At 35.2% G+C, this 21,814-nt stretch overlaps 1 protein-coding gene across 4 annotated transcripts in view; it reads left to right on the top strand.

Annotated features, from left to right (window-relative positions):
* DLG2 (discs large MAGUK scaffold protein 2) overlaps positions 1 to 21,814 on the top strand; it is a 1,673,246-nt gene that overhangs the window by 1,636,516 nt on the left and 14,916 nt on the right. For all 4 annotated transcript variants that reach the window (XM_039848192.1, XM_039848194.1, XM_039848195.1 and 1 more), the window contains 3 exons: positions 8,726 to 8,825; positions 20,201 to 20,251; positions 21,255 to 21,356. In XM_039848192.1, coding sequence (XP_039704126.1) covers positions 8,726 to 8,825; positions 20,201 to 20,251; positions 21,255 to 21,356 — 253 coding nt within the window. The remainder of the gene's footprint in view (positions 1 to 8,725; positions 8,826 to 20,200; positions 20,252 to 21,254; positions 21,357 to 21,814) is intronic.

The raw sequence follows: 21,814 nt of genomic DNA, 5'->3' as shown, positions 1-21,814 counted from the left end.
AGGTCATACAGCTCAATTCCAATGTCCTTTCTCATAACACTTTACTATATGTTATAATAGTAAATAAAAGCAAATTAGAATTTTTAATTCTATTAACCATATAACACAACTACATTTAAACAATAAAATTTTTTAAAAACAAAAATACTAAAGGTGATTTGTTTCTCAGTACTAGGATAATAACAAATTTGTTTCCTATTTCTTTCAAATTTGCCCTAAAAGAGGTATGCTTCATTTCAGTAGAAAAAGTTTTTTATAACAAACTAACCTTTTTAATTAGGAAAAGAAACAGGAAAAAAATAGAAAAAAATTAAATAGTAAATTTCTTTGAAGCTATGAATACTACTAATATCTTTTAAACTTTTCCATTATTCAATTAAGAACCACAGAGCTGAAAATGCGAACTATGCAAAAATACGTACAGCAAATAGCTGTATTTTTATTACTCGCAATAAACGGCAACTGAAACTAAATCAGATTATTGAGCATAGAATTATGAGATAAAATTCATGAGAAAATCAAATTCTGAGAAATAATAACTACAGAGAAATGCAATTTAAAATATTATTCATTTGGCTATGGTTCTTATTCTTCCATTATTCCTCCCTTTTTTCTACAGATGTTTGTTATTCCTCCTCCCCACTCCTTTTTCTTCTTTTTTTTCCCCACAAGTTTCTACTCATATTTCTAATGGAAATCATTACTCAATGCTTTGGTGTATGAATTTATTTGATGAATATTTATTGAGTATCTACTATGCTCTAGATACTGGAGATATAGAAATAAAAGTGATGTGGTACCTGCACTGAGATCATAATGTGGTAGAAAAGAAATATGTAAAAATGAGGGGCATTCATTGTGACAGCATTGGGTAGAACACCTGAGCATAACCTTAAAGATGTGTCATGTCCAAGAGATGGACTAAGGGGAAAAGGTTTTTATAACCGCCACCCAAGTAAAGCTGTAAAAGATATATCTATGTACATTTAGGAGAGTACCCTGAGCTAGAAATATATTTCTAGCTGATTTGATTTCTACCACTATCACTTGGTTTTGCCTGGTCCAGAACTTCTTATAATTGGAATCATACATAAATAAGTACTCTTTTATGTCTGCCTTCTAACACTTAGCATAATGCTTTTCAGATTCATTCATGTTGTTGCTTGTATCAGGCACTCAATTTTTTTTTTTGTAGCTGAATAGTTTTTCACTATATCAATATAATATAGTTTATCAGTTTACCTATTGTTGGACATTAGTGTTATTTCCAGTTTGGAGCAATTATGAACATTCTTATATACACCATTTTGTGGACAGATTTTTTTTTCTCTTGAGTAAATATCCAAGGGTGAATTTCTGTATCATAGGTTAGCTACATAATTCACTTTATAAGAAACTGCTAAACTATTTTTCAAACGGACTATACCATTTTGCATTCCCACCAACAGTTTATTCAAGAATTGCAATTGCTTCACATCCTTACCAATACCGACTATTGTTAGTCTTGTTCATGTTATCTACTCTAGTGAGTATGAAGTGGTATCTTGCTTTGGCTTTAATTTACATTTTTCTGATGACTCATGATGTTTCTCATATGTTTATTGGCCATTTGCATATCTTATGTTGTGTGTTCAATCAAGTTTTTTACCCATTTTTTGTTAGGTAGTTTTTCTTTTTATTGTACATTATAAAAGGTTTTTCAATATTCTGAATAAAGTCTTTTGTCACATATATGCATTGTAAATATTGTTTCCCAGTTTGTAGCTTGCTTTTCCTTTTTCTTAATGACCTCTTTTGAAAGCAAAATGTTTTAACTTTGATTAGATCCAATTTACCACTTTTTAAAATTATTATTTGTGATTTTATGCTCCATTCAAGTAATCTTTGCTTACCTGATTACAAATATATTCTATGTTTTCTTCTAGAAATTTTATAGTTTGAGCTTTCACATTTAGGCCTGCAATCTATCTCTAGATAATTTTAGTGTATGGTATAAATTTTGAGTCAAATTTAATTATTACGAAAAATTTCAAACATATAAAAATGTAGAAAGAATAAAATTATGAACCTCTTGTACGTATTATTCAACTTCAACAATTACCTACTCATGGTTAACCTTGTTTTATATTTTCTCATGTATATGAGAATATATATAATATATATATCTATCCTCTGAACTATTTTAAAAGGAAGTTGTAGAATTTATAACATTTTTTGTTCTGATCCAGAATTCAATCCAGAACCATACATTGTATTGCAGTTGTCCTATTTCCTTAACCTCCTTAATCTAGGGTGGTTCCTTAGCTTTTAATGTTTTTCATGACATTGAGATATTTTAAGAGGATGTCTCTTAATTTTAACTTGCTGGATTGTTTCTTTATGGCTCACTTCAACTAATGCATTTTTGGTAGGAATACTACATAAGTAATATTTTGTACTTCTCAATATTTCCCATCAGGAGGCACATGGTGTCAAGTTATCCCACTATTTGATGATGCTAAATTTGATCTTTTGGTTAAGGTGGTATCTGCCAGATTATTCCCCTATAGAGGCAAATTTCCCCTTCTTATTCATAATTAAATAATCTGGAAGGAGATAAATGTCTTGTTCTCTAACACATTTTCTATCAATAGTTTTAGCAGCCATCGATGACTCTTGCCTGAATTATTATTATGATAGTTGAAAAATAGTGATTTCCTGACTTTATCATTTCTTCTATAGTTATTAGTTGGCATTCTACTGTATTTCTCTTGCTTCCCATTTTTAATTACCTAAGTTAGGTGTTCATGCTAATCTTCCAATACTCATGAATTTCTTTTTTAATTTGAAATGTTATATAGTTATTTTAATATTGAGATTGTCTAGATTTGGCTAGTGTGACTCCTTTTAAACTAGCTTCACTGTCCTTTTGATATGTCACCATTAGTTTTAGGTTTTTTAATTCTGTATTGTTTTGTGTTTGTGTTTAGTACTTCTTACTTTCCAGTCCAACAAAATGTTTCGGACTCATTATACTTTCCCTGCTCTGAAATCAGCCATTTCTCAAAAAAAATACTAGTTCCTTTTCATGGCAAATGGTATTTAGAAGACAAAATCTGAGCACCAGGTATGCTTTCTGCTACTGGGTATCATTACATCTAAGTTCTTTTGATGGAAGAGAGGAAATAAACTTTTTTAGAAAATCATAAGTTTATACCAGATGCTTCTAATTACTATGAACCAGCAAAAGATTATTCCTCTCCGTCTCCAATCCCACATTTGTGCTTCACCCTTCACTCACAATGGCAACCTGTTTCCCAGCAACATCCATATATTTACTCATTGTCTCCTTACTCACATACCAAACGGTTTCAGAAGTCAGCTAACTTTAAACCTGGTAAGTGAAGTTTAAAGTTTCTTTACAATTGTGTGTTTAAAATGTATTCTGAGGGTAAATAGAGTACAATGTTCCTCTCATATTTTTTGAAGAAGTCTAATGTGTCAAATTGTTTTAACTGTAAGTATTTCAACATGACATGCCCGCAAATGCCATAATCACACATAAAAATTAACAATTATTGGATAAACAAATATCCACTCTTTTTTCAAGCCTCTAATTGGCTCACAAATATCATAAATGTGTTATTGTTCTTTGTTGTTTTACAGTTTGTTTGTTTGAACCAGAAATGAAGTTTATTGAAATCAGTTGATCCATCTTAGGTCTCTTCTGATCTTCTGCTTTTTGTTTGTTTTCTTTTAATTTTTATATTTAAGAAACCAGGTCATTTGTCTTCTGGAGTTTGCTCCAGATTTTTCTTATAGTATAATTTATAGTGTTTCTCTGTCCTCTTTGTTTCTGTAAACTGGTCGTTGCATAGAGAGGTTTGATTAGTCAGATTCATTGGGGAGAAGAGGGTTTTGTTTTCTTTTGTTTCTTTTTCTTTCTTTCTTTCTTTTTTTCTTTGAGAATAGAGATTTACAGAACTAGTTTGTAGTAATATTTTGTTCTCCCATCAAGAAATACGTATCATCTGATCGTCTTTTTGTGTGTGTGATGTGACCAGCTGTTGATGCTCAATGACTCGATCCGTTAATTCTTAAGACTGAAAAAGGAACCTTTTTTGAATTGTACAATCTTAGAGATGCCACATATGTGTATACGTACATCCATATAGACACATTTCTAGGAACAGATATATCTGAAGCCAACTCTTGTTTTTCTCTTAACAACTCTTTGTCTCATTATTACTTGTTCTTAAACCACTCTTGTTTTAAATTCTTTTTTTCTGTCTAAAACAAGATATGTATATACAAGGCGGTGTCCTAAATTTATAGTAACAATTTTCCAAAGGGAATACAGTTATTTTAGAGGAGAGGAGACAAGAATGAATTAAGAGGAAAGAAGTATTTATAAAAGATAAGGAGGCCACCAAAAAGGTGTATCTGGTCTTGGTATAAATTTAAATGTAAATTCTGCCTAGTGAACATTCATATCATGAAGGTGATATTTTAGAGCTATGAAACATTTGCAGCTTGAAAAACTAGAACAGGAGGATGAAAACAAAAACTGAAACATACCCATAGTTAAAAAGTTTTCTGGATGAGAAGGATAAAAATACATCAAGATTTACCTTTTTCTTCTTGTTTTGTTTCCTTTCTTTCTTCATGAAGTGTGTATGTTATCTTAAGCCAGTTTACCAATGCCATCACATCTTGGGGTCAGCTGGGCAATTTTATGCCATTTGACTTAATAATTTAGAGATTCTGAGTGACAGTGATAATATGCTAACTTCTGTATGAGTGTTTTAATGTCTGTCACAACATGAAAGGTATTCATTTAAAAAAGACACAACAGAATCAGATAAACAGCCATGTGCATCTGATTGCAAAGGTTGAGGAGGGTTGTTTCCTCTCATTTAATTAAAGATAAAAATATTTACACCAAAGAAAATCGAAAATATGCTGTGATTGTTTCCTCTTTTCCATGGTGTGGGGTTTGGGAGAAGGGTTCCTTTTTTTATGACCTTATTGAGATATAATTCACATAATATACAAGTCACCCCTTTAAAGTGTACAATTCAGAGTATATTCATAAGGTTATGCAACCATCAGCACATTATAATTTTAGAACACATTTATCTCCCCTAAAGCTAACCCCATTAGCTGAAACTTCCCACTCTGAATCCCCTACCTCAGCCCTAACCTTTTAATTGCTAGTCATACCGTGTCTCACTGAAATACTTTTCTTTTTACATTATCATCAGAATAAGAACAATAGAATTGACCCCTCAAAAACATGAATGGATATTAAAAAATTATAACAAGGTAACCCACAAAAATATTGTTGAAGCCAATAATCTGATGGCTTAAATAAGTAATTGCCAAGCAGTGAAGCTGTAGGAATGATGTCAGATTGTGGTATCACTTACAAGAGTCAAATGCTAACAATTTTAAATATAAACTCGAAACAGTCTTAGGTTACAGAAATCTGTCTCACTCATTAGAAGAGAAATATTTGCATCCAGGAATGTTTCCAAATTCAAATATGACTTCACTGCTCCCCAACTGTGTGACTCTGGGCAAGAAACAGAATATTTGTAAATGTCAGTTTCCTCATCTGTAATATGAGAGTAATGATGGTTCCAACCTCACGAAATTACGGTGGAGGTTAGCATATGTAAAGATTTTAGAACCAAGACTGGCACATAATAATTGCTCAATAAACATTAGTTATTGTTGTTTTATCACTTTTGTTTGTATGATTCAATTCAGGTCAAATTCCAAAATGGAATTAGACATGCCAACTTGCCACATGTGATTGGTATTTTTTAAACCCTATTCAAAAAAAATTTCCTGCCACAAAAGCGAGGGATCGTGATTTAAGATACTGTAAAGTAGAGAAGAAATAACATTGATCAAGTATGATTAATAGAGCTGTAAACCAGCCTTTAGTTGCTTTAGAGTCATGGGCTCTAGAAATAGTAAAAGTGCTAATTTATTATTCTCACCTAACACTCGTGTAACAGATTTTCCTTTTCTAAATTAAGAGGAAAATTAATAGTAACAAAAAAAAGGTTATGTAATTGTATTAAACATGTCTAATAAAAAATAAGAATAGTGTTAGAGCATCATAAACTACATATAACCTCTTATAGTCGAAATGCTTAACTAAGAACCTAATATGTGACTTTTAAATATGTGAGTGTGAACTAAAGTTGTGATTTGGTTTTGTGTCTGTAAATATAAGGCAGTGCAACCGCCAATTATTCTATTACGTTTTCTTTAACTCCCATACAAAATGGCTTTGGGTAATAAGACTGATATGTTAGATGATTTTATTTTTGAGGAATTGTTATGTAGTTTCTGTTCTTTTAAAAAGTGTGGTGCTAAATATTATGTCCCAATCAGATGACTCATGATACACACACTTTCATTCTTGGGAAATGTTAACACATTACAGTCCCTGCTTTGAAAAAAAAATAAGAATTAATCACAAGCAACACATTTTTCTTTTCCTTTGACCCCGTGAGACAATTTAAATGATATGGTTTGCATGTGGCCACATTTGGGCTCTCAGAGGCCTCCACATTGTCCATCTGTGTCAACATTTTAATCCCAGGCTTTACTCCTTTGGCATTGTTTTGTATTTGCATGAAAATCTGTAAATTTTTTTTTTGCATGACAAGTCATCCGTAATGTTGAAGTCAAACGTCTAACATATCTTGCAATGTCATGTGTCATTAATTCTTACATGGTATTTTTTTCTTTTATTTTCAGTTATTGAAATTTAAATATGCTTGAAATGTAAAAGTGGCATGAAACTGGAGTGATGCAAGAATATTTAATGTTCCATTAAGAACTTATCATTTTTTAACTGGAAAAATTGGGAGGGGGGAGTTTCCACCCTTGTCTTTAAACACCAATCGTCAATCACAAATTATGATAAAACTATATTGAACGTAAGTGCTGTCAGCAGAGTAATAAATTCTGAAGTGATACTCCTTTTTTCCCTAAGAATATATTTCTACTTCTTGAATATGAATTATAAAATGCATCCCTTAACTTCGAAAATTATTAAATATTTGATTTATTGTTTTTCTTAAAGCTTTTTTAATGATAACATAAAATTAAACTCCCTTGACTTTGGTGAAAGTTTCTAGTAACTGAAAAAGCAATGAATTACTGAATGATAGCAGCAACATCTTAGTGCTTTAACATTTCCTAAATGAACGTGATGACCAAAATGGATGTTCGATATAGCAATAGGTGAATTATGGTACCAACCTCATTGACAACACCATTTTGTCAATCTTCAAATCCATAAAAGCACGTAACTGATTCTCACCAACAGGCCAAAATACACACGTCTAAACAAATGCTTTTGCTTCTAAGCAGTCACCTCGCTGGCTCTACATTTATTTCTACCAGCTGCCATTGATAAAACTGTTTTAGAATACCCCTTGTCAAATTACCTTTAGAGTCTATTATATTCATTGTAATACCTATGTGGTAACATGTCTTGTTCCTTGGAGAACAGCCCTCAGAGCCAAATTAGTTAAATAAGGTTGACAGTCAAACTGGCAAAAAATATTTTTTAAATAAGTAAGTATGAAATTACTAAGACTTGCGTGGCTTATAGCTTATAAAATGAATGAACAAATTTCCCAAAGAAGAACCCCAAGCATTTACATAACAGCAACAGTGGGAATAAATGAAATTTTCTTGAGTCTTCTAGACAAGAATCTTATATTCACTTGAATGAATAAGTTCTAATATATGTATTATATTATGTGTATATGTATTATTTTAAATTCAGCATCATTTAAGTGAATGGAGTGGTTTACATTTTTAAGGATAGTCCTTCTATTATTTTTTACTATATTAGAATATAGATAATTAACCATCATATCTCTCTTGCTTGAGTTAATATCAACTTAATACTTCTTTAGTAACAATCTTAACAGATTTTTGGTTGACTGTGTCCTGGCTGTCACTAGCTAGCTCTGTGATATTGGCAAGGGACTCAACCTCTCTGACCTCTGGCCCGCTGTCTATAAATGAGGGCTTGGGGCTCAATTATTGTCAAAATCTCTTTTGAATGAGAATATGATACTATAGTTATCTGTGTATGAAACAGCTATAATTATCACATATCATAAATCTCCACATATCTCTTGTGGTTTTAATTAAATCCAAGCTGAAGTAAATCAAATTCAACTAATTTAAAAAGACAACTAGACACTGATGTCTAGGTCAAGTAAAAATCTTTCCTACCCGATGATGATGATGATGATGATGATGACGATGATGGTGATAAAGACAGCATTTACTTTCCTACTGCCTTATGTGAGTCTCACAACTTAAGAGCTGCTATCATCATCCTCATTATGCAGATGAAGTTAGAGGTTCAGAGAGATTCAGTTACCTGTCTAAGGTGATGGACTAGCAAATTGTAGAGCCAATCAGTCTAGTTCTTCTGCTTGCAATTTAATACTCTTTTCCTCCATCATCATGTATCTGTGCCCAGTCTTTTAATTAGGAGATGATTTTTCCAGGATGTCATTGTTCAGAATTTACAATCCTTGAAAATAAAATCTGCCTCTAGGGATCCTCCAGCCCCTCTTTAAACTATCCACTTGCGTCACTGCAGCTCTCTCTGCTTTTACAAACTAGTTGTTTTGTCAGCATGAGTGTGACAACAATTAGACGTCCCCTGTTTTTGCCCCATGCCTTTTCTCCTTCACAGTCATTCAATGACAAGCGTAAAAAGAGCTTCATCTTTTCACGAAAATTCCCATTCTACAAGAACAAGGAGCAGAGTGAGCAGGAAACCAGTGATCCCGAACGTAAGTAGATTCTCAAAGAGAATGTCACATGCAACACAAGAGAAAAAAATCCTTCACGGGCAACACGCATGATGTAGGCTCCCCCACGCCACACGCCTAGGCAAACAAACACAGCAGGTAGGCAGGTCAGGGCTTACTACTGTGACCAGTGTTTGTCTGCAGTCTGGATCCTTCCTTTGACGTGGCTCTTCTTTGCAGAATGCATTGGAGAGCGACTTGGGGAAGCTGGGACTTCCAAACAGCATTGATCTGTGACCAGGACTGGGTCTGATTTGCCTTTCCTATCATGCAACTCTCTAGGGCTTGAGACAAATTCTATTCTGGACAGAAATATTGGATTCCATTGCTATATATATTTTTTGGAATGCTAGCTAACTGGGAGCGATTAAATTCCTATTGATCACTAGCATTTGTTCGCTCTTTCCCTCCCAGCAAACATTAAACACTTACCGAGCAGTGAGCTCATACTGGTATTTACTAAATCTAAGAATTTGTCATGAAACTTGGAGTGGATCATTGCTCTAAGTGGTACAGTTGTGTGGCAACGTTGACAGTGGGAAAAAATGGCATCTACTGAATCTTTTTTTCTTTTTTTTTTTTTTTGGTAACAATCTTCCGCTTAAACATTTGAGGTGCTTTACGGATCTTTGAGTCTCAGCCCAGAGAGTTTGGGGTGAAAGTTGTGTCAAAAGAAGAGAAACTGGGATCCAGATTGCTTAGGCAACATGGTCTGTCATGGTAGTATCCATTTCAACTCCACTGACTTCTTCCTTCCTCTTCCGTGGCTGTTCTTCCTCTCTCATTGCTCTCTCTGGGGACTTCCATGCAGGACATCCCCGGATTAGGTGACGACGGTTATGGAACAAAGACTCTGAGTAAGTTCCCAGGAATGGTCACTGTAACTTTTCTTTTCTTTTCCCTTCCTTTTGAGTTTGGCTTTTGTTCCTTTTCTTGAGGGCCTTTCACTCCTAGCATGCACAAGATAGGAGTTTTCTTTGTTACCTAGCTGTGAATGCTCCTACAAAGTAATTTTCAACCGTTTTGTTCTGCATGTCAGCATTGAAAAGCAAAGTGTGTCAGGCACTGTAACTTCTGTTGCAGTTCAACCTTCCCTTTCTGATCGTGTGATATGACCGACATGGTCTTGATGCCATCTGTGGCATCACTTGCTCTGCTGCCTTACACCTCCCAGAGAGCAAGAAACCATGTTGAATGAAAGGGCGAGCTAAATGTTCTAGAAAGGAAAGCAGAAATATATTTTATGTCCCTTTTTCTGCCTTTTCACCCAGACCTTGCCAAATTCCATAATTGGGTTGTACGTTGCTATTAGTAAAGGAGCTATTTTATAGTCAAAAGGAACATGCATTCTCAAAAAGTTAATACTAAGCTATTTGATCTTCCATGAATAATTCTCTGCTATTAACTTTGAATGATTTTTTTCTGACTTGCAGTGGTCCTGCTTGAAACATTTGTATGATAAAGGTTTAGATATGTATTAATATGTTTTTTCTATTAGTGATGTATTAGCTGCATTACATAATCAAGTCTTCATTTTATAGAGGAAAATAAAATATATTAAACCTTTAAATCTTCTAGTTATTAATGCCTTTAGTCTGTGTCTCATTGCACTGAGCAATAAATATAATAATATAATATAATAATCCTGTGTATTAATGTACTATGCTATGACTTTTCTTTCTTTAATACTAACTCCATTGTGTAGGCACCAGTGAAATAAGAACAGCGTTTTGTGTCTTTTGCAATTGTATCACATGTTCAATTTTTTTGTTTTGTTTTGTTTTAACAGCTATGGGCAATATTTTTAGAAGCTGTTCATTTCATTTGTATAAAACAAAATAGCATTGAGCTGAACTTTGTTTTCAAGAGCTGTTTACGTAACCCTGCGTAATGATACCCTCATCTTTCAAATTGTTACTTTGAATTTTCTTTTAAAGATATGTATATATAGAAAACAAAATCTAATCAAGAGTAACTACTGGTCTTCTTAAAGATGAAAACTTTATCTTTGGGTATCTATATGGAATAGGTTATGAATTTTTTCTGAAATTAGCGGCTGAAGTTCAAATATTGATTTCAACATTATCTGAACAGCATCAGGTACCACCAGAGAGTTTCTAAATTTTCAACTGAGAGAGAAAAGGAAAGCATTCTAATATATTGCTAATATGTGAGCTTCACTAAAAATAGTTGCTGTTAGAATGTCAAAAATATGGCTGAAGCCTTATGCAAATGTTTTCTTACTCTTTAAAAATTGAACAGATTTCACTAGGTAAGTTCATTTGCCAATTCATGTTATTGTTAGCTATAATTTGGACCTTAGCTAGAACATATCTTCAATTTCTTTTTACCTACAAAATGGAAAAAATTCTGTTATACAATATCTTGATGTTAAGATTCGTTGTTATATAAAACACTGTATAGTCCTAAATTTCTCCACAGACAGTATAGCTTTGTTCTAAATTATTTTAAAAGTAGAAATCAAAAGCAAGCAAAACCCTGTCATCCCCAGTTCAGTATAATCATGTACATAAAGACAAACATTATTAGGTGTATGCCTGGACTTTCTTTTCTGTAACAGAAAACGAATTTGCACTGATTCATCTACACTTCTTTCCTTTGTGCCCCTCTTCTCTTGTAAATGTGTGCCTAAATTAGTAACGCAGTTCTGGTCACATGCCAACACAAAGAGAAACCATTCATGTGAACTTAACCCATGCTTTGGTTTTCATTAGTTTCATGCTCTAAAACTAATTCATCCCTAATAAGTAAATTAACTTGATTGTGGGAATCCTTTCACAATGTATATACATGTATCAAACCATCCCGTTGTACACTTTCAATGTATTACAATTTTATTTGTCAATTATATCTCAATAGAGTTTAAAAAAAGAAAACTAACTTGACCAATTGGCAAGTATCAAATACATTTTAAAGCATATTTTTACTGTTAGAGAAAATGGTTATACATTCTTTTTCTTTTTCTAAAAATGTACAATAGTTGTCACTTTTTAAAAAGCTGAAGTTATTACTAATGAGCTTCAGAAATCAAATAGTCACATAGTCTTCATTTAATTAACCCGATACATAAAGAGGTCGATTAGTTGATGAATTTATCTACAACTTAATACATAATACAGAAGAAAGGATATGATTTTGGAAATAAAAGCTCTAATTCTGGCATATGCATCTCTGTTATGTGAGCTAAACTGTGTTTTCATAAAAAATAGTTTAAAATATTATACAAGCAAGTCATTCAACATGAATTAAAAACATACTTCATGCCAGGACCTGCTTGGTATCGGGCCTTTTATCTCTTGTCTGTACCATTCTTCCAGCATCTAATAGCTACCCAAGCAAGAATCTTAAAAAAAAAAAAAAGGAAATATTGAACTGATTCATAAAAAGCTTTTCAGTGACTCATTTCTTCTGTCAAGATTTTCTACTCACTCACTAAAGTAGAAAAGATCTCCAACAATCTTTTTTCATTTTGAGAATTAGTTTAGGAAGTATTTAAATAGAAATAAAATTCAAGGGATTCCAGGGATTGGTTGCAATTTGAAAAAGCAATATTCGTACAAAATATCTAAAGGCTAAAACAGAGAAACAAAAAGCCTGTAAGAAAACTGCCAATTTAGAAGCTCCTAAATTCATAGTCAAGAAACATCCAGCTGAGATGCACACTGACCTAAGTAACATAAATCTGGAAAATCAGACCTATAAAAATGGGTCAAAGTGTTTATAAAAAGAAAAGTGCTTAATTGACATACATTTTTTGTAAAGATGCTTTCCTAAAAAGAAGACACAGCAATCAAGTAGTAGTTTCCTACAAAATGGAGATAAAGTTTTCATCTTTTTTATCTTATCTGCGTTTTCTTAGTGCAGTTTTCCCTGCAGACTTTTACTTGCCTTTTGCTCACATTTCTAGTAGCCTTGCATGAGTGTATTCCTTTAAGTTCTGGCTGCTCGCCAATGCTTGGTATCTCTTTAATTTGCTGTGCTGTTCTTGCAGAACATGTTTCTTCTAATGCCAGCGATAGCGAAAGTAGCTACCGTAAGTTATTGCTTTGGTTTGTGGTTCTTTTCTTTGCAATTGCCCCATTGCCTGTAATGGTCATTTCGAATTTTTGCTATTGTTTTTTGATCACTGCCCTTTATCATCTTCATGCAAAGCAAATGGCTTGAAGTGAAATCACCAATTGATGTGGAAAGATACAAAAGACACTAGGGCCACGGGCGGACTCTTATGCAAGCAGTCCCAATCTCAGTTCACTGTGGCCTGTGATGCAATTCTCTCAGAGAGGGTGGCGCGGCTAGTTCAACCAGGTGGATTTTGACATTCAGCCCTCTAAAATGATTGAAACTCCCTGCAGGAGGGTTGAGAAGTCATGGTTTTGTTTTCTTCCTCATTTGGCCTTTTTTTTCTCCTCTTGGCTCCCCTTTACAAGAGAAATCTTTATAAATGATGGTGTTCCTTTTAAATCAACCATGAATCTTTTATATCTCTTCTCTCCTTGATTAATATTTTAAGATAGATACTATGATATATCTAACTATATTTTTGATGGTTGGAAAGTGATGAAAAAGTTTCATCCTTTAATGTTGAAGGAACTCACTATTTTTTTAAGTGAACAAATCTTGGGTCAGAAAGCTTAGCTGAAAAGGTAGGTAACTACTCAAAATTTATTTCTGGTCTTTGTTTGGTCACCTCAAGCCATTTGTTTAGTGTATAAAAATATTCACCAAATACCGATCACATCCTTTTTGATCCATTTATGTGGTTTCTTACCACTTACTTACTGGTTTTTGGTGACTAACATAGGTACATATTATTACTGGGATTTTTACAATTTCTATAATATTTATTTGTACTCCTTAGTGAAATGGATTACTCAAAAAGCAGTTGCCAAGAATATTATAAAACAGGCCCAATACATATGACCCCCAGCTACCAAGACAGAAATCAGTCAGGTTTTTTTTCCTTAAATATTGTATTAATTTAAAACTAGAATAGTTTTTGTTTGTTTTAGTTTTGATTTTTTTTCTCTTACAGCATGGTACTTTACAAGACCATGCATTTTTGAGGTGGCATGCCAACTAGTTTTCTTGAAGTATGACAAACTTAGTTTGGATTCCAATATAGGCTTTGGAAAATCAGATGGCTGATAAATAGAAAAAAGCGCAAAAGAGGAAAGGTGGCAGAGAGAGGTCAGGGCCAGAGGAGGAAGATGAAACACACTACAGAATAAAATGAAAAGAATAAAATGAAAAGAATTGAAAAGAAATGAGATACCCTTGAGCCATTAAATATTAGAACCACCTAATTTTCTTCCTGAACAGAATGTCAAGTCTTATTAATGAAAGACTCAAAGGGTTCTCGTCCTTAGTGTGGTCTTTAACATTTTTACATTCTTTCTATTCTTATTTTACAATTATCCAAACTTGGAGAAACATTAGCCTCATCTGCATACTCATTTGATTTAAAAAAAAAAAAAATTAGGCCAAGAAGAAGTGACCAAAGCATATGTTCCTGACAGCTAAGGTACCCTCAGTTTAGTATAAGGAAAATATAAATTGTTTGTTGGGTTCCATGGAGACCAATGGCCCTCCTTTGTCTGATGTTCAATTTTCAATTTTTAAGGTTGTCCTTCCATCCTATAGACACAGATATAGAAAAGAGAAATGTCATGCTTTGTTTTTTCAATCCTTTTTATGGAAAGTTTATGTAAGAACTACCATTTCCTTTGGAAATATTCTTGAGAGTATTTTAGAGGACCCCCCTTTTCTCTTTCAGAGAAGAGAATGTTCTTCCCAGAATCATTAGGTTATTAAAATTGAGTCAAAGCTTTCAGCTGCTCAACAAGTTTTGATAGCTCCAAGATGACATCAAATAATCTTTTCACTCTCAAATAGTAGGTACACATAAATGTTAATTGAGTGAATCTATGAGAAGAATTGGAACTGAACTCTATGATATTACCAGAGCAAATGTGTAATATAATAATCTATATTAGTTTGAGTCTCATCTGAGGTTACAGAATGTCAGCTACTCAGATTGCTTTCGTTACAAATGACCGAAAGTAAGAAGTGTCTTTGTCATAGCTTAGAGGAGTAAATGATATTTTTTTCTTCAAGATGGAAATATGAGGAATTATAAGTGGACATTTGTTCATTTAGCATCTATTATATGCTCTCGTCACAAGCACCATGAGACCCAAATGAAAGTCAACCAACTCTGGAACTCAGCACACATATAGTGAGAGAGAGAGTTCAGTAAATGAAAAATGCACAAAGTGTGGTACTTTCTAGGGTAAAAGTCTAGCCCAATAACAGTTGGAGTTTGGGAGGTGATCTCAAAAAGGAAGTGCTCTTTGAGCTGAGCTTTGGAAAGATGAGGCACTTACCAGCTAGACAGACTGAGAAGGAAACTTTCCAGGCAGGGGAGTGGCACAGAAAAAGGCACAGAGGCTTAAGGCAGACGTGGTTTCTAGAAAGTGGCATTTTGAAATCAAAATATGCTGCATTTTCTATTGAATTCCTGGCGTTTGCTGAAATTATGACTAACTTTATGTGTCGTGAAGAGCGACATAAACAAGTACTAAAAAGATCCTTTTTTCACTGGTGTCCGGGTGTTATTTTTTACTCTTAAGACCATTCGATGTCCACTCTGGGGAAAAATAGCTTTTTAAAAATGGTCAGTATTTAGAAACAAACACTGTGTTTCACAGTTTCAGAGGGCACCATTCACACTGCATCCTAGAGTTACATGTTGTGACAACCTTACTTGAAAGCCTCACACATTTCTGAGATACACGTGCGCGCGCGCACACACACACACACACACACACACACTTATGCAAACTTCAAATTCTAAAAAATAGCTCAGGACTTTGCTGCACCATCTCAAGTATCATAGAATAATTATTTTTGTCCAAGTCCAACTTTACTGAGCACTAGCCAAAATGCAGTTAATTACAGTGCACGCTGTCTAATTATGCAAAACGCCACCTTAAAACTATCTTAATTAAGGGCTAATTCCATGTTTCTGTCTCTCAACAAAGTATTAGAGTGCAGGCTTGTATCTGTGGTTGTCTTGTGTCTTAGCTTTCAATTGCCCTCGTACTGGGATGCAATACAGACCATGTAGGTACAATGGAGACTTTGTAAATCTCTGCAGCTGACGCCCTGCCTTCCTCAAAGCTCAGCAAAACTCCTTATGTCATTATGGACGTGGGAGACTGATGATTATCCTTCTCACCTGTTGGTGCTTATCAGCTAAGTAGGATTTTCAAAACAAAGATCTTGAAGAAATGATCTGATTGAAATTGAGATGCTGACATGGGAGACCTAGGACTTTTCCACTGGAATCAGTCAGATTGATGCCCATATTCTTTGCCTTTCTTCACTCTAATCAAATATTGCCCTTATAGTTCCTCTAGTTCTCTAGCCTTTATTAAGCAATTTTTCATTACATCTATTTTCTCATTTGATTTCTGCAACCAAACTGTGAGATATACCTTACAGAAATGCTCCATTATACAGATGAGGAAGCTAAAGCTCCAAGAGTTAATGTATGTCACTAATATGGTGACACTTCAAGTCCAATTAAGACATTTTAATTTTGAATTCCATACATTTTCACTCTTCCCTGTGGTTTGTAATCCAAGCCTCTCCACATGTTACCTATTTTCTAAGCCTGATATTAAGGTTTTATGTTTATTAACTGATTTAATCTTCTGAACATCCCGTGGAGACACTGAACCACAAATTCACTATGTGATCGTGAAGAAATCGCTCCATATCTTTGAACCTCATTTCTCTCCGATGTAAAATGAGTAGCTTAGGTTAGAACAGAGATAGCAAACAGATTTTAATCAAGATTCCAATTCTGACCATTTGGTAATATCTGTCTGAAGAGTTGTATTGAAAAATATTGAGGCCAAGTTGAGGTTCTGCAGTAAATGCAGACAGTGATAACTTGTGATGCCTGTCAAGGGCATGGAATGGGGGAGTGACATCATGTGCTACATACTCGCCATCTATCAACCACATGAACTCCAAACCCTTAACCTAGTTTAATCTTTATAATCATCAATGTAGACACTAAACACTAAATTTAGGACATTAAATGTGCTGCCACTGGTCTTTACTTCACTAGTCTCTTTTCTAGTTTCCAAAAATTTCTAAAGAACATCAACTTTCTTTTCCCTATCGTGAGAGCATATCAAGGTCTTACTCTGAATTCCTCTTATTGTGACTTGCTTCCAGTTTAAACACAAAGTATTTCATGGAGATAGTTACAAAAGCCTCTGCTAAGTTTCCTACAGCTGGAGATGTCCACACACAGTACTGCTGCCCTCCCACTCACAGCCATGCAGTTGCAAAAACAAGACCAAGTAATAGTTTATACCTTTTTGTCAGCTGTTATTTCCAAGTGCCAACACCTCCTGAGCAAAAGGTAGAAAAACTGCTAAGAATGACTGTTTTATGGAGATGACTTAACAGCAGCATTTTTTTTAAGAGTTGTTATTTACATCGGAGCACCTTCTGGCCTCTCAGTGACTCTGACTCAATCTAGCTCTTATCTCTGCCACTCATCCTTTGTTCATTTACAAGGTCTGCCCCTGTGTCCCAGCCCCCACAGAGAATTCTACATCTTTTGCCTTTTTGAGACAGTGTTATATACTCAACAAGGAGTCAAAAAAATATGTGGTTTTAAATTTTGACTCTACTAATTACTACCTGAGAAAACAGGCCTCATTAATAGCTCTGAGGCTCAGCTTCTTCATCTGTAAAATGGGTTATCATCAGAGCACCTACCTCAAAAGAAATAGCTGTAAAAAATAGATGCCAATGGATGTGAAAACCTTTTATGGCCTGGAAAGTGCCATACATACATGAATTATCTTTTATTCATTGCTGTGACTTTTTTTTTTGCCTCCCCCTCTTAGTCTCCCTTCTGCTATCCATAGGGCTTTTTATCCTTGAACATGAAAGTGAAAATTGGTTTAAGGTGCTGAATTCACAGCTATTATGTAATACCAGCTGCTGTGAGTTCCCTATAGGCGTCCTTACATAGCACCTGATTGTCACAGGGTCTTTAGAATTGGGATGGGTCTTGACATAAGGGGTGTTGCCACCACTGTCTGCCAGTCTTTCTGCTTTGAACAAGAACCGGTGCCTTTTATAAATTAGAAAGTAAACAAAAAGCAATGAATAAACAAAGAACTACAGAACTGTCTAACAAAGTTAATCAAAGCTGGGCTACTTTGAGCTAATTTTCCAAATCGCAAATTATACACACTGACACCAAATACCTTATTTAAGGTATGCCTTTAGAATGTCCCATCAGAATGATTTGCAAGGTCATTGGAAAGAGATTCCTGTGGAAACACGATGTGTTATATTTATTTAGAGAAAACCACACTTCTCAATGAGAAAGCACGCAGACAGAAACACATAGTAGAACCTGTCTTTGGCCTCATCGCTCATCCTGTTTCCTACCACTGAAGTCAGAATGCAAATTCATTAACATCTTTTTTTATGTTAGGCACTGGGGACACAGTAGTACATGAAACCCAGTCCTTGCCTTTATGGAGTTCCCAGTCTCATGGAGAGGCATAAATATCACCTGATATTTAAACCCTTCGTTATCGTGTGGTCAGTATTTCTCTTTTCACATATTTATCATTCCAGGAAGATTTCCCTGTAATATTACAGTCTAACACTGTCATGCTTCTATTGCTAAAGCTATACTTTTCCCCCAACCATTTTACACTTATCTTTTGAATTCCCATGACCTCTACATCTCAGGCTTTAGATAACGGGGGCTTAGCAATCATTTTCTTTTTAGCCTAGCCTCCGTAAATTTCAGTAGTTTTGTTTATTAAAAGGAACCATTTTTCTCCTGAATAAAAAAAAATGTGAATCTGTCTCCTCATGTATCAAACCTCTGCCCAGTTGTGAGAATGTCCCCTGAAGACTTCTGAGGCATCTAAGAGTATGCCACTTAGAAGGAACATCAGGCTCATTCTTCATGCCTAAAGGAAGTAGCTTGGCCTAGTGGTGCCATTCTGAGAATGGGCTCTGCTAGAGGGTGCGGTAAGATGTGACTTAGGCCAGGGGCCAATTCTCATTCTTGAAAATGTAAGACATCCCACCCCACCCCAGCTACCCAGCCTCCAGGAAGACATCTGTACTTCACAGCTTTATCCACATATTGCTTCATTTCCCTAAATCAACTGGCAGTATCGAAACTGTGATATTAACTAACTCCTTTTATGAAATGAACTTACCTGGTCTGATGCCGTGGCTATTGAAGGAGGAGCATGTGGTATTGACAAACTGTAACAGTGTTTCAGGCGTGATGAGGCGATAAAGCAATGAGATTCATTGCCCTTTGGTTTCTGAAAAACTACCTCATATCACACTTCTCCTCTATAGAACAGCAGGCAGGAAGTGCTTTTCAACAGCCCTAAGCTATTTCCTCACCAAAGAATAGTCAGTCTTAGGCCTAAAACAAATATAAGAGCAGACTTCTGGGTTTGCAGCTGAATCAAGCTAATCTCATGCCCAGGTGAAAAAGATGATTGAAAAAAATAATTGCCTAAAACCAATTTACTTTCCATGTTTATTTGTTGATTCAAGGCCCACTGTAAATCAGAAGGCTTGTAGCAAATGACATTGGAGGGGCTGGCGCTTTTACTATATTGTCTTTCTTAGTTCTTTTTCCAAAGTTTCAAGGCTAGATTTACGAGTGATTACAACCAGTAATTTAGGGTGCTCCTCAATTTTTTATCTTCTTGAATTGACCCAGCATTTTCATGATGAATTATCATTACCATAAAATCCTCAGTGCCCTATAGGTATATTCTGATGAAGTTTTTGTATAAAACAAAACAAGCAGACACTTGCTTTTGAACAATGTGCTTCTCTGGGAAATAAAATAGAAGATGAAATAAAAGGTCCAGAAATGCTGACAATGTAGCAGCACATTAATGAATGGACCTTGTCCTTGAACTAGACCGTTTTGTTTTAAGTAGTAATGCTAGGCATAGAGGCCATGGTGCTCCATTTCTCAGTGTCAGGCAGAGGACAGATCCATAGGTCACTGCCCTAATGAACTACAGACAGCTAGCTTCCAGTCGTTACTTAGAGATATGACCATCGATAACCTGACACTACAATAGTGCCAAATGGTATTATAAGGATGAAAGGAGTTTTTGAATGGTTCAAGGAGAGAGAGCAAGGAAAATGAACCCCGAACTGTGTGTTTCCTGTGTTTCAGAGCAGGGCTTGTAGCTGTGGTGTGTGACTGGTTGTTAGTTCACTGTAATTTTCCTTTCTTCTCTTCTCAGGAGGTCAAGAAGACTTCATTCTTTCTTATGAGCCTGTCACAAGGCAGGAAAGTAAGTTTCCCAGCATGCTCTGGTTCCTGATTTTCAGGCCACAACAGGTGACACCATTACAGGAGGGAAAGAGTGAAGGAGTAAGGAAAATAAACTCTATTTAATACTCAGCTGTCCCCAGACCAGATGCTCTCTCTTTTGCCCTCTCACCAAGCAAACAATTTCCCTGCTGACCATGAGCAGGGACAGCTCCCAAGAGGATGGACCAGCTCTCCAGATGAGCGATCCTTAATGGGAAAGACCACATCCATGTCACTAAAGAGCCCCGTTTACAGGACCGATGGATAAAATCAGGAGACTGATGACAGCTCAGTAGTGGAAAGAACTTTCTAGCCAGCCTGTCCTATGATACAAACCATCTGCGGGCTGCTCCAGAAGCCTGCGTTTCCTTTTCTTAGAGGCATTTCTATAGAGACTAATGGCTATTGACAAGGTTACTGCAGAGAAAATTCAAGCATCAGATGAGGAGTTATACCAAACGAGCATTAGAGTTTCTTCTAACCCCATGATACAAAGGAACTGGGAAAACTCCAGGAGAATATAAAGAGTATTTTGAGATGAAGTATGAAATAAATTATGAAAACATAAGTTTTCATTACGACAAATGATTACTTTTTAAAGTTATTGTCTGAACAGTGGACAAATAGCTACTTCAGAATCTTTTTTTCTCCTGCTCAATTGACTAAACTCAGTAGATGTTTTGACATCATGTAGGCATAACATAAGAATAAGCACAACCCCTCCAACTGGCTCTTTTCATTGACAGACACTGCAGTTCCTTTTTTCTGTTAGTAAATTCCAGAAAGTAGGCACAGCCAAGATACTGAGTGTTACACACCCATTTCCCTATACAGGGCTGTATGAGCGATTTATCCAATGAAGTAATGCCCTCGGCAGTTCTTACTGTTTGACTATTTAGCCTTAAGAATCACCCTGACAGGACAGTTTTGAAGTCATTTCCATGACTTTCTCCTCATCTGCCTCTTCCTTTTCCTCTCTGCAGTAAACTATACTAGGCCAGTGATTATCCTGGGCCCCATGAAGGATCGGATCAATGATGACTTGATATCTGAATTTCCTGACAAATTTGGCTCCTGTGTGCCTCGTAAGTATCATTTTTCTTTTCTCTAGGAAAACGCTTGGCTCCTTTTTGAGATGATAAAGCGTAATTCTGTTCCTCAGTAGTCTCTCCAGTGGTTCGAATACTACCAATTAGTTATCTATTATCCAAGCATCTTATTTAATTTTCTCTGCCTGACACTTCATCTATCCTGCCATGTAATCTCTATTTAGTAAGTAGTAAGTATGTTCTCCAAACTGACTGTGGGCCCCTAGAAGGCAGGATGAATCCTTTCTTTGTAACTGCCATAGCATTTAAAATCACATAGTATTATTGCTAGGTATGCTCTCACAGATTGATTGAAATGCCACTGAATCACACTTTCCCACATGATAAGAGAGATCAGAAATAAAAGCCCTATTTTAAAATCATCTCAGTATGATTTAGGGCCATGTGTCAATCCAAAAACAAAAACCTTTCCTCTGTGTTTTTATAGTCCCACG

The sequence above is a fragment of the Pteropus medius genome, unplaced genomic scaffold (assembly GCF_902729225.1).
Source record: "Pteropus medius unplaced genomic scaffold, Ma_sr-lr_union100, whole genome shotgun sequence".
Taxonomy (NCBI): domain Eukaryota; kingdom Metazoa; phylum Chordata; class Mammalia; order Chiroptera; family Pteropodidae; genus Pteropus; species Pteropus medius.
The sequence above is the reverse complement of the archived record's forward strand: the minus strand, read 5'-3'. Positions and strand labels throughout refer to the sequence as shown.